At 40.5% G+C, this 14,413-nt stretch overlaps 4 protein-coding genes across 13 annotated transcripts in view; all 4 read left to right on the top strand.

Moving 5' to 3' along the window:
* LOC115665881 (F-box protein At5g03100-like) overlaps nt 1–1,505 on the top strand; it is a 26,676-nt gene extending 25,171 nt beyond the window's left edge. For 2 of the 3 annotated variants that reach the window (XM_056315842.1, XM_056315844.1), the window contains exons 2-3: nt 236–413; nt 932–1,505. In XM_056315842.1, the coding sequence (XP_056171817.1) occupies nt 236–413; nt 932–1,266 (513 nt within the window). In that variant the 3' untranslated portion in view covers nt 1,267–1,505. Of the gene's footprint in view, nt 1–235; nt 414–927 lie in introns of all 3 variants that reach the window. The other variant, XM_056315845.1, reaches the window with a different exon arrangement.
* Nucleotides 1–8,305, top strand: part of LOC115693484 (putative F-box protein At1g49610) — a 26,101-nt gene extending 17,796 nt beyond the window's left edge. The window contains exon 3 of the mRNA XM_030620504.2: nt 7,831–8,305. Within this exon, the coding sequence (XP_030476364.1) occupies nt 7,831–8,181 (351 nt within the window). The 3' untranslated portion in view covers nt 8,182–8,305. The remainder of the gene's footprint in view (nt 1–7,830) is intronic.
* Nucleotides 1–14,413, top strand: part of LOC115693487 (uncharacterized) — a 26,701-nt gene extending 12,288 nt beyond the window's left edge. The window contains exons 2-15 of one of the 8 annotated variants that reach the window (XM_056315847.1): nt 9,772–10,063; nt 10,176–10,238; nt 10,358–10,413; nt 10,597–10,677; nt 10,794–10,867; nt 11,118–11,200; nt 11,505–11,611; nt 11,919–12,061; nt 12,141–12,188; nt 13,060–13,112; nt 13,334–13,418; nt 13,495–13,561; nt 13,665–13,775; nt 14,240–14,413. In XM_056315847.1, the coding sequence (XP_056171822.1) occupies nt 9,873–10,063; nt 10,176–10,238; nt 10,358–10,413; nt 10,597–10,677; nt 10,794–10,867; nt 11,118–11,200; nt 11,505–11,611; nt 11,919–12,061; nt 12,141–12,188; nt 13,060–13,112; nt 13,334–13,418; nt 13,495–13,561; nt 13,665–13,775; nt 14,240–14,364 (1,287 nt within the window). In that variant the 5' untranslated portion in view covers nt 9,772–9,872 and the 3' untranslated portion in view covers nt 14,365–14,413. Of the gene's footprint in view, nt 1–9,713; nt 10,064–10,175; nt 10,239–10,357; nt 10,414–10,596; nt 10,678–10,793; nt 10,868–11,117; nt 11,201–11,504; nt 11,612–11,918; nt 12,062–12,140; nt 12,189–13,059; nt 13,113–13,333; nt 13,419–13,494; nt 13,562–13,664; nt 13,776–14,239 lie in introns of those variants that run through there. The other 7 variants (XM_056315850.1, XM_056315848.1, XM_056315849.1 and 4 more) reach the window with 7 other exon arrangements.
* On the top strand, nt 4,932–7,700 carry LOC115693488 (F-box/LRR-repeat protein At5g02910-like). The gene is made up of 2 exons (XM_056315855.1): nt 4,932–6,410; nt 7,218–7,700. The coding sequence occupies exons 1-2, from the start codon at nt 5,523–5,525 to the stop codon at nt 7,497–7,499; spliced, it is 1,170 nt and encodes a 389-aa protein (XP_056171830.1). The 5' UTR covers nt 4,932–5,522; the 3' UTR covers nt 7,500–7,700.

Here is a 14,413-nt window from a genome sequence, read left to right as displayed (position 1 = left end):
ATCCTTAAAAGTATCACAAGTTTTACATGAGAAGCATATGTAAATAGTCTCGATTCTTAAAGGGATTCACTTGTTCATTCTATTTGTAGTATCCTTATCGGTCTTTTACCGGCTGGGAGATAGGGTCGAAGGACATCGTAGTTGGAGGGACTGTAATTTTGTTATTCTTTATTCGTGTTAAACAGGAAATCTAACATTAATTAAATTTTCTTTGTTGTTTTCTCAATGTGTTTAGATTCTGTCCCTTTTGGAGATGGAAGGAGTGCCATCTCCATTGTCAAAATGTCAGAATCTGATACTACATGCACCAGTTAGTCCACGGGACCTTCCTGGGATAGCATACATGCTACAAAGTTCACAGTGCCTGGAAAAGTTTGTCATAAGCCTGACTGACTTCCCCCTATCGGTGCTTTGTTCCTTTGCTATATTAATTTCAGTTTGCTTCCTGTGCTGGCTTCCTCTTTGCGTGAATGTTAAAATGAATTAAGACTTTAGAAGCACATAAAGATGATAAATCTCAAACTCTTATTTGTTCCAGCAATTGAGATTTGCCCATGACTCTTTCAGTCTACTCGAGATTTATGCAGGGCCATCTTGAGCTGTTTTAGTTCGTGTCCTGAAGTGACTGCAGTGTTGAACTGGAGATTCTTTTGCTGCCATGTAAGGTTAGGATCTTGAGCTAATAGGTTAGAGATGAGCACCTAGGAAGAGAAGATTTTTTATTGTGTGGACTAGTTTAAGAGTTCAAATTGATGAAGACTCGATATAAAGTAAAACTGACATCTAAGGTGGACAAATGAAAGTTGTTTATTTGAAATTTTAGTGAGGCCAGGAATTTCTTTTTATTTTTATTTTTGTTTCCGTGGATCGGCATCTAATGTGCATCTAATGTGAAGTAAGTTTCTTCAATGGGGTATCTATGTGCAGTTAGGGATTGACAAAGAATTTAAAGAACGCATTAACTTTGATGAAGAAGAAGATTTTTTGTGTTCACAAAAGGGGAACTTTCGGTGTTTGGCGAAACATCTCAAGAGAGTTGAGATCACCGGCTTTGAAACTGATAGATATGGGTTGAAACATCTGCTCGCCCTGATTAAGTTGCTTCTTGGTGATACATTGGCGCTGGAGAAGATGATTATCAAGGCTGAATTGTGCACACGACATACCGCCGTTCATCCGGAACTACTTGGTGTGAGCCGAACTGTGCTAAGCTATCGAAGAGCTTCAAAAAATACTGAAGTTATCTTCAATTATCCTTTCAAATAGGTGTCCTCATAAAAGATGAATATCCGGGTTTCTCTTTGATCTCATGGCAAGGGTATGTCGCCCTGAGCACCGCACTGCTCATTTATATTCACTCTCTTTTGACAGTAAAGTTACATATAGTATGACAATATTAGGTTTTTGACATGTATCTAGTTTGCACTTGTTTCAAGTTTTACTTAGTTGTACATATGAACCTCTTTAAGGAAAGTGGTTAATATTAGTGTTTTAAATTATCAACATATGAATGGGTGGTTTGGTCAAAGACACATACTGGAAGTACTCCTTTGCTGCCCAAAAGAAGATAAATTCGTATTTTAACTTAACCTTTTTTGGTGGTTTAATTTGGGTCAAGCGGATTCTTTTCCCCTGTTTCAGGGTTCGTTTTGGTTCGACTTTTGGAAAACCAAAACAAATCGTGTTACCAATAGTCCTTCTGTTAGCTTAGTGAGGTTTTGCTGGATCTTCACGGAACGTTTTTTAATTTATTAAAAGTCACATAATATTAAAAATCTTCCCCTGTTCGAAGAAAGACCTGTTCTCTATGCAATGTTAGCTGCGACTAGACCCATTAACCCATTTATGATCCATTTATGCGTAATGCAATTTTCTTGAACCATACCTGACCCGACTCATACCCAATCCATACTCGATCAGACCCATATTGCTAAAACACTTATATATTTAATTAAATCTAAGAAAATTCATACCCAAACTGAGATGAGTGCGCGAAGTGAGTGAGCGCAAGGTTGAGTAAGGGCGAGAGATAAGTTAAATTTAAATCAGTTGTAAATCTATTTATGACCAATTTACGACTTATTTATGACTCATTTAATACTAATATTAAACTTCTACCCATTTATGACCCATTTACTAATATATGGGTTAAGAAATGGGTTTATGACCTATTTTGACAGGTCTAGCCGCGACGAAGGCTTTCTAGGAAGGAGCTCCATTCATTTTCTCTACGAAAGCCTCACTATTTCGTGATGACATCTTCATTGAAAAATACGGATGCTTTTCAACTATTTTGTGAGCATGCTCTTAAAGGAAAACCTCTTCAGAGGAATTCTCCTCTTTGGCGTGGACATTAGTTTGGCTGCCAAGGGAATTCCTTTTGCGTCGTTGGTTCATTTTAACATGGAAAGAACAAAGAGGTACAGAACTCTGAAGAGAAGATATGAACATTCAAAGGACAATGCCAAAAAGATATGTCTCGATATGGCATTTATTTTTATGTTGGAAAGCACGAGAAAATGCCTTCTTACATGTACCGCAAAGGAATTCTTCTGGTGGTCGAACTAATGTCTAGTGCCAAAGAGGAGAATTCCTCTTGAAGAGGTTTTCCTTTAAGAGCAAGCTTACTAATAGTTGAAAAGCATGGTCATCGTTCATTTGCTTTTGCAATAGTATTTGCAAAAGTAGTTCCTCTTGACATTCACCATCATGAATGTCAACAATACTATTCCCAATAGAGATCACGATGATCCTACTTCCTTAACCAACTTGGATCTCTGGTTGATGAATTGATTTGTGCAAAATCACCAACATCGTCAAGAATAATGAGAACCTTTAGATTTCTAAATTTGTACTCGATAAAGTTGGCACCTTCAGCACGAGATCTAAGTGTACATGTTCTCCTCTGGTTGCCACTAATTAAGTCTTCTTGGAAAGATAGGACTCCTTTTTTCTCTATCTTTGGATGGATGTCTATCTAAGCTCCAGTTTGTGGTTGGCTAGCTAAATCTCCGGTTCCCATGCTCCCATAAACTTAAGACTAAACATGGGATATTGTTGTACATTACTGCGTGTTGGCAGATCCATTAGCAAGCTAAGGAACTTAGTTGCTTTGCATAAACTAGTTCTGCAATTTCGTGCTAGAGCTGCCAGAAGATATGGCTTCCTTGGAAGCTTCGAACGAGCTCTACATCGATGAAACTTCAATTAAAGCAATTACTTTCCCAGAGAGTCCGTATAGAATCTTGAAATACTCAGTACTTGCAACGGTAATCAGTTGGTAACTTAAGATCTCTTTCGTATTTAGCATTGGAGGACACTGAACTGAATGACCTCCCTTCTTCTATCGGATTATACTACTTACACATGTGTAACACGATTAAGATACACTTGTCCTATAAATGTGCAAAAATGTGCTCAAAGGAGTATTAACGCATGTAAATGTATCTAAGCATGTGGTGTTAACCTAGGTTAATGTTAACTTTTTTTTAATAAACATGTCTAAGAGTGTGATAAAAGTTTTGAAAGGTTCATTGTTCGATTTGTGATCAACATGTTTATTATTTGTGCCTACACATGTTGACCCGTTCATGAAATGAAATTGATTAGGCTTTAATCGAGCACAATTACCTATGTGTCGTGTAAATGAATCTCGTACAAAATTGCCAATCTTAGTTGGAGGTGACACGACTCCGAACTATGGTAAGACGCAATGGGCGGTGAGCAACAAGTGTGGCGACCACTATGGTAGAGTGGATAGGGGAAAGCGAATTTATGAATAGGAAAGTAGGGATCTTTTTATATAGCATTTGATTCCTGTCGAATTCAATTGGATTGAATAGGGAAAACAAAGTTGAATTTCAAATCCCATCTGTGCCTAATTGATCCAATAAATTCTGATTTCAAGAAACGAGAATAAAGAGGGTGAAGGTAGCTCCGGTTGCATGGGTTTTGAGACACAGGGACAGCGCAATAGGTGGGTACGGCAAACTTAATTTGACCTTCTTTCGAATAAAGAGAGGAGGAGATCAATCGAAAAAAAGAAAAATATATTAATTCAACAACGATCAAAGTGGTGTTCGTGCGGATTCCTATTTTGTCGGAACAATTCAAAACTCAATTTAACATACGTACTTATAAATTCTTCGCTCTCTTTTCTTTTTTTCTTTTCAATTGAATGTCGCATCAGTGTCACGAAAAAGAACTTTACTTCATGTATATATTTAATTATTATCAGTAGCGATGTTTTCGAATATATAGCCGGCGGATGATAGCGAAACGACTTGACCAGCAACGGAAAGAAAATCAATCGCCGAGGTATAATTGAACGAGGGCAACCGGGATATACTCCGTTTGAGCCTGATAAACTTTGCCTTTCAATTCAATATGATGAATGTAAAGGAGATCTCCTTTCTCCGCCGACTGAGAAGACTTTGGTGGGAGGGGTACATGTCGATAACTATGCAACGTAACAAATGAAGATAACGACTTTAGAGAAAAGGAGGGGGAAATGATGTAAAGACTGAGGCATAACTAAACCTTTGGGAATATGCTTTTATTCCCCCAGGTCTTTTGGTGCAACAAGCCTCCTCCTTCCAGATGTCCACATGCATCCATCCGCCTTGATGTTTTTGCTCGTACAAAGGGACAAACTCATCCATCAATCGCTCGCATTTGCTGTGGGCAGCGACCACCGTTTTAGAACTCTTCTACCTTGTGGCTTGGTTCTCCGCCTCCTCCTCCTCCTCCTCCTCCTCCTCCCCTTCCTTCTTATTTATAGCCACTTCGTTGGGCAAATCTTTCGTCAGTGTCGTCCCTCTGCTTGATCTCCTCTCCCTCCCGTTCGACCGACCTTTCTCCCAACCTTCCGTCGTTCCCTGGGGAGGTCTTCCCTCAGTTCGCTCGATCTCTCTCTCTCTAAGCTCTCTCGCGTATCTTTCTTTCTTTCTTTTTCTTTTCCGGTTCTTGACTGGGGGCCGGCCTTGCGCGTGCGGGAATCTTGATCTGCAAATACGGCGACGAAGAAGAGACAGCGTCGCCATATCTGACGCGTGATTTCCGGATGCAATCACTTCTTCATCACTTGAAGGAGCGCACGCTTGGCTAGGGCGACGACAGCAGCGACGACGACGACGACGACGACGACGACACCAGCGGGGTGTTCGTGGACATAGAAATCCCGCGATCGCCGCCGCCGCCGCCGCCGCCGAGGAGCAGCCGACCCACAGATCCGTGGACAGATCTGGGCGAGAGGAAAGCTCCCCACCCTCTTTTTTTGCTGGGTTTTCCGCCCCTGGATGCCGGCGATGGCGGCGGCCTAACTGCGGAGCTCCCTGTTCATTGGCGAGCGGCCTCGTCCTCGATCTCTCTTGTTGAAGGTACCGTCGTTTCCCCTTCGATCCCATTTGAGAGCATCCGTCCACGGCGCCGTGCACCGCTGATCCTCCGGCGACCTGCCGAGTCGCACCGGAGGGAACCGACGTCCTCCTCCTCCTCCTCCTCCACCTTTGAGCTTCCCTCCTATGGATCACATCAGCGCCTTGCCAAAAGACGTTATCACCCGCATCTTCTCCTTTCTCCCCTTCAAAGACGTCGTGAAGACCAGCGCTCTCTCCAGGGGGTGGCGGTACACTTGGACGACCACCACCCCCCACCTCGAGTTCGATGGACTCTGGCATCGCAATCACGAAGCCAGCCCCTCGGGCTTCCAGTCCCTCGTCGACAGCGTCCTGAGGCAGTGCGCCTCGGCCCCGGTGACGAAATTCCACATCACCCACTTCAGCGAGGCCGACGGTCCCAATCTCGACCTCTGGCTCCGCTTCGCGGAGGAGCACCGCGTGGAGGATCTTCGCCTGCGGCTGATTGCCATTTCGGACGGGTTGAGATATAAACCGCCGCTGTTCCTGTATTGCTTGAGTCGGTTGGTGCGCCTGGAAGTCAGTGCGTGCTGTTTCTGGTTGAAAGGGGCTACTACAATTTCGTGGCCTCTTCTTAAGGTCTTGTCGATGGAAGATGTGGAGTTGAGCGATGATATCCTCGGGAGCATTCTCAACGGAAGTCCTGTTTTAGAGTCCCTTACATTGGCCTGGTTCCGGGGCGTGAAGAACATTGTTATAGATTCTTCAACAAGTGTGAAAGACTTGCTACTCATTGGCGGCAGTTTCTCTGAATTGGAGAAAATTAGGGCCCCGCATTTGCTGTCGTTGTGTGTATCAGGGACGTGGTATCCACCGAAGGGGCTAAGGGGTATATCACTTGACGACATATCTTCTTTGGTGGAAGCCAAGTTAGATTTTGTCATTCCAACTGCTTGGCCTGGTGCCAAGAGGATGTACCGCTACTTGTTGAAGGAACTTCTTGAGAAGCTGCGCGGAGTTCCTACAATCACCATTGGTGGTTGGTGTTTGCAGGTACAAGCTCGATACTTTTAACATTTATGAGACGTACTCGTGTTGAATGGTGTCCGCTCATAGCACCGTTTAGTTCTGTATGTTGCCCCGGTTGAGTGACCTCAGCTCTCTGTGGCATTCTATCTTCCGTCATGGGGAATCATTGTGAACTCGTGTGTAATTAGTTATTGGCAAATGGGATGATTCATAACTTTGTGTTCCGAGTTACAGCATAAGATTGTGAGCCTTGGAGCTTTTTCCCTCTGTTTAATTATTGTGGATGCTACTCACCGCAGCATTCTTAGATGCCTTAATATTGAAAAGAAAAATGCGTGAAGAAATTAGTCGGAAAGGTTTCTTGAAATTTGATTCTTTCAATTTATAGAGAAAATACAATTATCCGGAAATATGACGGAGAGGAATGGACCTAGTCATCTTAGGTTGACAGAACCGGTCCTGCTCTCTCATCGCATTAGGCTGTCGTTTGATAATCATCTTACAAAGTATTCTCACCATATATGTACAATGGCAATGGATGGATTTACTTGGAAACTTCTGTCAACAACGATGTTTGCTGTCTTATGTGACCAACTATTACAATTTTCAGATCCTTCAAGTATCACAAGTTCAACACGAGAAGCATATGTAAATAGTCTCTATTCTTCAAGGGATTCACTTGTTCATTTCTACTTGTAGTATCCTTATCGGTCTTTTCCTTGGCTGGGAGACAGGGTCAAAGGACATCGTATTTGGGGGGATTGTTATTCATGTTAAACAGGAAAACTAGTATTAATTAAATTTTTTATGTTGCTTGCTCAATGTGCTTAGATAATGTCCCATTTGGAGATGGAAGGAGTGCCGTCTCCATTGTCAAAATGTCAGAATCTGATACCAGAGGCACCAGTTAGTCAACTGAACCTTCCTGGGATAGCATACATGCTGCGAAGTTCACCGTGCCTGGAAAAATTAGTCATACACCTGACTGACTTCCTCTTTGCACGAATGTTTAAACAGCGAGTTAAATTTTTGGAAGCACATAAAGATGATCAATCTCAAACTCTATCTGTTCCAGCAATTGAAATTTGCTCATGGCTCTGTCAGTCTACTTAACATTTGTGCAGGGCAATATTAAGCTGTTTTAGTTAATGTCTTAAAGTAACTGCAGTGTTGTACTGGAGGTTCTTTTGCTGCCATGTAGCGTTAGGATCTCGAACTAAGAGTTTAGTGATGAGAACTTAGTAAGAGAACATGTTTTTAATGTGTAAACAACTTTAAGAGCTTAAATTGAATAAGATTCGTTATAAAGTAAAACTAACTAGCATCTGCAGCGAACAAATGAAAGTTGTTTGTTTGAAATTTTAGTGAGGCAATGGTTTATTTTTTTCGGTGGATCCACATCTAATGTGAAATAAGTTTTCTCAAATGGGGTATCTATGTGCAGTTTGAGCTTGATGAAGAATCTGATGGAGAATCTGAAGATTGCGTTAACTTTAACGAAGAAGAATTATTGTGCTTACGGAAGGGGAACTTCGAATGTTTGGCAAAACATCTCAAGAGAGTTGAGATCATCGTCATTGGAGCTGATAGATTTGGGTCGAACCGTCTGCTCACCCTGATTAAGTTTTTTCTCGGGGATGCACCTGTGCTGGAAAAGTTGGTTATCAAGGTTAAATTGCCCACACCCATTGTTCCGTGGGAACTACTTGGTGTGCGCAAAAATGTGAACAGCTTTCGAAAAGCGTCCGAAAATGCCGAGGTTAACTTCGATTGGGGTCCTCATATAAGCATATGAAAGTCTGGGTTTCTCGTTGATCTCATGGCTACGCTCATTTGTATCTAATTTGACAGTAAAGTTACGTGAAGCGACTGTGTTAAGTTTTTAACATGTATCTAATTTGCTCTTGTTTCGAGTTTTATTCTAGTTGTAAACAGGATCCTGTCGGGGAAAGAGGTTAATATTAGTGCTTTGGTTCAAGGGGATTTTTTCCCGTCAAAAAAGCTTGCAATTGGAACTAAACTGTATTCCCCGGTTCGTTCCCCGGTTTGATTTAGTTCGACTTTCGGAAAACCTCGGCATGACATTTCTTTTTTACTAACAGTCGAGACATATAAAATAAATAAATAAATAAAGAGTCATGTGTTATTTTCCGTTAAGCTACAATTGACAGAGCTAATGAAAAGATTCAAGTGCATCGGAGTTGCACGTTTGAAGATTTAAATGCATGAAATGTAAGTATTATAGCAAATTTTAGGATTTAAATACACGAGATGTTGCATGTTTGTAAGCATTTTGTCTTTTCATCACATGTTGACAAGGCAGATTTCAAGTGCTTCAACTTTTTTTATATTTTTTCTACTTTCACTTTTTAATGTTTAGTAACTTTCGCGGCACTTATAATTTAATTTATTGTTTAGAATGAAACACTCGAAACATTTAGAAATATTTAAATGATGTAATTTCGAATCATATATTATTTTTTTCATATTTTTTTGGCTTCAGATTTTAAAGCAAAATCGTAAGTAGAAATATTGAGAGATTTTTCTGTGCTTCACCGACATGTGATTTATATCAAATGAAGTGCAATGTCCAGTATATAATCAACCATACTAGAATTAAGTTCTCAAATATTAAACTATTGAATTAAATGAAGCTTAAATTATAAGATGACTCAATTTTCAAACTTAAATAATCAAGATATTAATTATAATAATCAATTAAAACGGTTTTATCATAATTGATCATTATAGTTCATTTTAAAAATTGTTAATAGTGTATGATTTGATATGTTTACACCAATATATAATTATTTGCATAAGAATTACTAGTTATGTAATCACGATATATTGATATATTTATCGGATTATATTTAAAATAGGTCATAGCAATTTTTGACTAACTTATAATCACTAGAAACTATAATATAATTCTAAGGGAAAATTTTAAATCAGTACCCAAAATGGGGTCATTTTCTCAAAAAAGGGTTTAAAGTGGATATAATATCAAATAAAGGCCTAAAGTGCCCAATCAGTTTCAAATAAACGCCCGAAGTGCCCAATTAGTTTTAAATAAGAGCCTGGGTTCATCGGCCGGTCAAATGCTCACTGACCGGCAATCACATGACTATTCCGGCGATCAGAATAAGAGCAATTTCATCTTTTATTTTTTTAAGTTTTTTTTTTCTTTTCATTTTCCTTTTCCCTCTCTTCCCTCCGCCGGCCTTGGCGGGCAGAGGTTGCCCTCGCCGGCGTCGGGCGAACTCAAAAAGAGTTTAGTTTATTTTCATGAAATTATTGTTTATTCCCGTTTTATTTTCATTTCGCAAATCGAAGGGTGAGAGGGGTTGTCTCTTTTCCCTTTGCCGAACTCAAAAAAGAGGGGAAGCGCCGACGGGAGCCAAAACTAGCCGGCGAGGACTCGAGCAAAGTCTCGCAGCTCGTGCTCGAAGCTCTTCACCACGCACGCACTCTTTCTCTCACGCAAGGATGGTTGCAGAAGAAGAAGAAGGGCAGCAGCATCAACTGAGCCCGCTCAAGGAACCCACAGAGGCCGCTCATCATCAAGACTACTCATGGCCTGCCATTCGGTTCGATGTCCCCCCTCAAAGAGCCCATCATTTCCACAGACAGTTCAGAACTGACCAGAAGCCGAACAACTTCCTTAAAGGCGTCAAATGGTGCGCGAATTTTTTGTTTTCCCTTGATGGGTGTTTGGGTTGTTCCTTTTCCGAGCAGTGGTGTGGCTTTGGGAGCGATGATTGCTTCTTTTTCTTTTTGGGCTTTTGTTAGGTCGCCTGATGGGACTTGCCTTCTCAGTAGTTCGGAGGACAATACCCTTCGTGTGTTCGCATTGTAAGTTTGTTTCGGGACAATGGTGGTGCTTGCTGATTTTTCTGTTCCTTTTTATGTTTTATTCCTTCATGAGATGTGGCGATGTTGGTGGTAATTTGGTTGCTCTGTGTCGTGATCAGACCAGACTACGGGGGTGACGACGGCACAAATGCAAGTTCGTCTGATGTTGATCGAGGTACAGGTCTTCAAGGAGTTTTGTGGTCGTGTAGAATGTGGGTTTGTTTCTGTGTGTTTAAGTAGCTTGAAAGATGTTAGCTTTAGGCGTGCTGGGACTATTTGCGAGTGATATCTACAACGAAATGATCGCAAATCCAGATAATGGGTGGTCTATGTCTCATTCAGTTCTCTTTGGTTGCAGATTCCTTTGCAGCAAATCTAGTTGTGACAGAAGGGGAATCAGTTTATGATTTCTGTTGGTACCCATACATGTCTGCTACAGGTTGTCTCGTAAAATTTTACTCTTCTTTTATGTATCATGATTATATTTTCAGCTATAGTTATCTTCTGGTAATTAGCCACAGCTAGAATTGATTATGGAAGTTTTTCACATTTCAGACCCGGTTAGCTGTGTATTCGCGTCAACTACGCGTGATCATCCAATTCATGTCTGGGATGCTACTACTGGACAGGTCAGAAATGTTAAGTTTAGTTTAGAGGTTTCAAGAATTCTAGGGAGACTTTATGGAAGGCATATATTGTTTTGGGGTACGCTGAAGTTGTAGACCCCGGGCTTGTCGCACATCTTAGACATGCTTTGTAGCAACTCTGTTGTCTGCATAAACCTTCGCTTCTCTTTTACAATCTTCTACGTGCAGTTTCGTTTTTAATTGTCTTGAGAAAAACAGGAAATTTTATTGACTCGTACACTTGACATTGCAGCTACGTTGCACATACAGGGCTTATGATGCTGTGGATGAAATTACAGCTGCATTTTCAATTGCGTTTAATCCTGCTGGGAACAAGTAAGGTTAACATTCAATTTTCAAGACTCTTAAGTTCCCTCTTGTCAAAATGTCCACTCTAATTCCCCTTGAAAGTCTTGTTTGACATCTTGCATTACTTTACCTACTATTGTTGAAAGAAATCAGAATTTGGTGATTTTGGTTATGCTCTGCTACTCGAATTTCGGAACGTTGGTGTTTGGTTGCTTGGTGGTTTTTGTGGTTATCTTAAATGATTTTATTTGTTGGAGTATTCTCTTTACGTAGGGTTTATAGCATTTTAAGTCTATTAAAGTTTCAAACTACATCCTCTGTTCATGTGTAGGATCTTTGCTGGATATAACAAATCCATAAGAGTGTTTGACGTACATCGCCCTGGTAGAGATTTTGAGATGCACTCAACACTTCAAGGAAATAAAGAAGGTCAAACAGGTGCGTTGTTTGTCCTGGTTTGGTTATTACTAGAGATTTGTTTAACAAGTTAAATAAAAGAGGATTTCAAAAACTACAATAGAGAAGAATTGAGTATTTCATTTTCAGAGGATTACAGTTGATTGTAAGGCTGATTTGTTCTATCTATTTTGCCATGGGGCTTATATACTATGCATGTAAAGGGAACTAGCGGATCTCCTTAATGCCCTGGATTTCTATGTTTATTGTATAATTATACAAGATAATATTGAGATCACAAGATAAAAAGGAAGAATTGAGTATCTCATTGTCTATTGCTTTTGTGCAGGTATTATATCTGCCATTGCTTTCTCTCCAGCCCATACCGGAATGCTGGCAACTGGTTCCTACAGCCAGACTACTGCAATCTACAGAGAAGATAACATGGAACTCTTATACGTCTTACATGGTCAACAAGGTGGGGTTACCCATGTAAGTGCTAGATGATTGGATTTCCCTTATGTGATGGTTTTTTCTCAAGAAATTATAGGTGATAAGCTTGCAATTGTAGGTGCTATTTTCAAAAGATGGAAACTACTTGTATACTGGAGGACGAAAGGTCGAATGCTCTAAACCTTCTCTTTTCCTTTTCTTGGAAATATATAATGACTCAATAGCATTCTCTCTGTCTCTCTCTCTGTCTCTCTCTCTCTCTACCTACGATGGAACAATTACCTTGTGATGACGAATGATTAAATTCGTTGTTGCCTCTTAAGTTATGCAAATTTGTTCCATCTGCTACTGATACTGATCATTACTGAAAGATAACCTTTTTTTCATGTCTTAGACTTGCTTGACTGTTCTTTGGTTTTTATAGAGGCTAATATGATTTAAGGTCTCCTTTCTGGCTCATGCAAAGTCTATCAGATTGGATATACCCAGATATAAAGCCTGATATAAAATACAACCACAAAGGACAAGATAAAATTGGAAAGCTTTTCTCTTAGGTGGAAGGGAATGGCTTCGGGTGTAAACTGGGGTGCGGATTGTGGCGGAAGGAGAGAGAGAGGAGGGGGAGGGGCGGGGGAGAGAGAGGGAGGTGGGGTTAGGGGCATGATCCTGCCCTGTTCTATCCAGTCAGAGTGATCTAACAAGTAACAAGGCACTTGTTGCTAATTAGTGATGTTTTCTGAAATGATTAAAGGATCTAAGATACTTATTTGTATTTTGATCGTACCTCCTTGTCCCCGTGTGTTTGAGTTTTCACATATTGGATGTGTGTTGATTGGTTAAACATATCTAATCCTATATCTAGTCAACTCCTGATAGAATGTACAAATAATTTTCGTACCAATTCAGAAGGTATGAAAACAACTTTAGTGCTTTGGGATGAACTTAACATCCAGGAATTGTGGGTAAACATTATTTGTACGTTATTTACTTTGGGCATGTCTGTCTCTGACATTGTCTCTTCTTAAATTTCTATGTAGGACCCTTTTATTATGTGCTGGGACGTTCGCAAGACTGTTGATGTTGTCTACAAGTGAGTATTGCTTTCTTGTGATAGCAAAGCTCCTATATCTATCCAACTGAATAACATATTTTTACTGCAATCTTGGGTCATTAGATGAGAAAGTAGAATATTTCCTGCTAAATACGCCTTTCCTAAGGCAAAGTTTTTTCTCTCAAGTATTCACTGTTGCTATCCTTATTGTTTTTCGAATCATTCAAGTGACTTCTTTTGTCCCTCAATCCTTTATATAGGTTGTACCGATCATCTGAAGATACCAACCAGCGGATATACTTTGATGTTGAACCTCTAGGTCGACATCTTGGCACAGGCGGTCAGGTATCATGCTGGTTTTACATTTACATTGACCTTTTTATGTCAATCATCTACTCTTTCTAACAGTATTTGTCTTCAGGATGGTCTAGTTCATATATATGATCTCCAAACTGGGCAGTGGATTTCAGGCTTTCAGGCTGCATCGGGTCTGTCTGATGCTTTGGAACTCAAGGGATTCCTGTCCACTTACGCATATTATGTTTAGTTCTGTCTGATTTGCCTGATTCCTTGTTTTCTGTGACTCTGCAGATACAGTAAATGGTTTCTCCTTCCACCCATTTCTGCCAATGGCTGCTTCTTCTTCAGGGCATCGAAGATTTGAAGTTCCTGAGGACGATGATGCAGAATATCATTTGAGGGGTATCACAACTGTCCACCTTTTGCGGTTTACAGCATATTTCACTTCGCATGATTCAATGACTTGGTGTTTGTGCTAATTCAATCAAAATATCGGGCCCCAGAATCCTCTGTTGTGTTATTTCTTGTTCTTGTTCTCCATTTTTTCTTTTCGAAAGTCTCACTGGAGGGTCTTCTATGGTCCAGTGTTCGCAATTTTTGTGTGGAAAAGATATCCTTTTTTTTTCGACTTCTGGAGCAAGCTAAGATTTTGCCATCCTAAAGTTTTTGTTGTCAGTTTCAGCAGCCATAGTCTTTTCCGCTGTTCTTTCATGATGTGCTTGGATCAAATTGTTCCATGTTTAATTAGACGGATTAGAGTAGATATCTTCGTAGCGTAAGCCATATATGTGCACCCACTCTGTTTTGATCACCTCAACAGTTTGCTGTTGCCATTGGTTTACATCGTATTCTCCCGTCTTTTGCAGGTGATGAGAACTGCGTCTCCATCTGGGGCTTCGCGTACGATTCCGCAACTAACAGCACCGATGGTGGAGATGGTGGTGCCGATCTCGACGGCGCGTCCGGTGAAAAATGGCAACAGAATTCCTGAGGGATTCTTCTGAATTTTTTTATATCGTGTCCGTCACTGATCGAAAGCA

Source organism: Syzygium oleosum, unplaced genomic scaffold (assembly GCF_021117445.2).
Source record: "Syzygium oleosum isolate NSW1041296 unplaced genomic scaffold, Sole_v2.1 Sole_v2.11, whole genome shotgun sequence".
Classification (NCBI taxonomy): Eukaryota; Viridiplantae; Streptophyta; class Magnoliopsida; order Myrtales; family Myrtaceae; genus Syzygium; species Syzygium oleosum.
This window is presented reverse-complemented; position numbering and strand designations above follow the sequence as displayed.

Coding starts and splice junctions, on each gene's coding strand:
- LOC115693488 (XM_056315855.1), top strand. CDS start 5,523: ATGGATCACATCAGCGCCTTGCCAAAAGACGTTATCACCCGCATCTTC. Junction 6,411..7,217: donor TTGGTGGTTGGTGTTTGCAG/GTACAAGCTCGA, acceptor CAATGTGCTTAG/ATAATGTCCCATTTGGAGAT.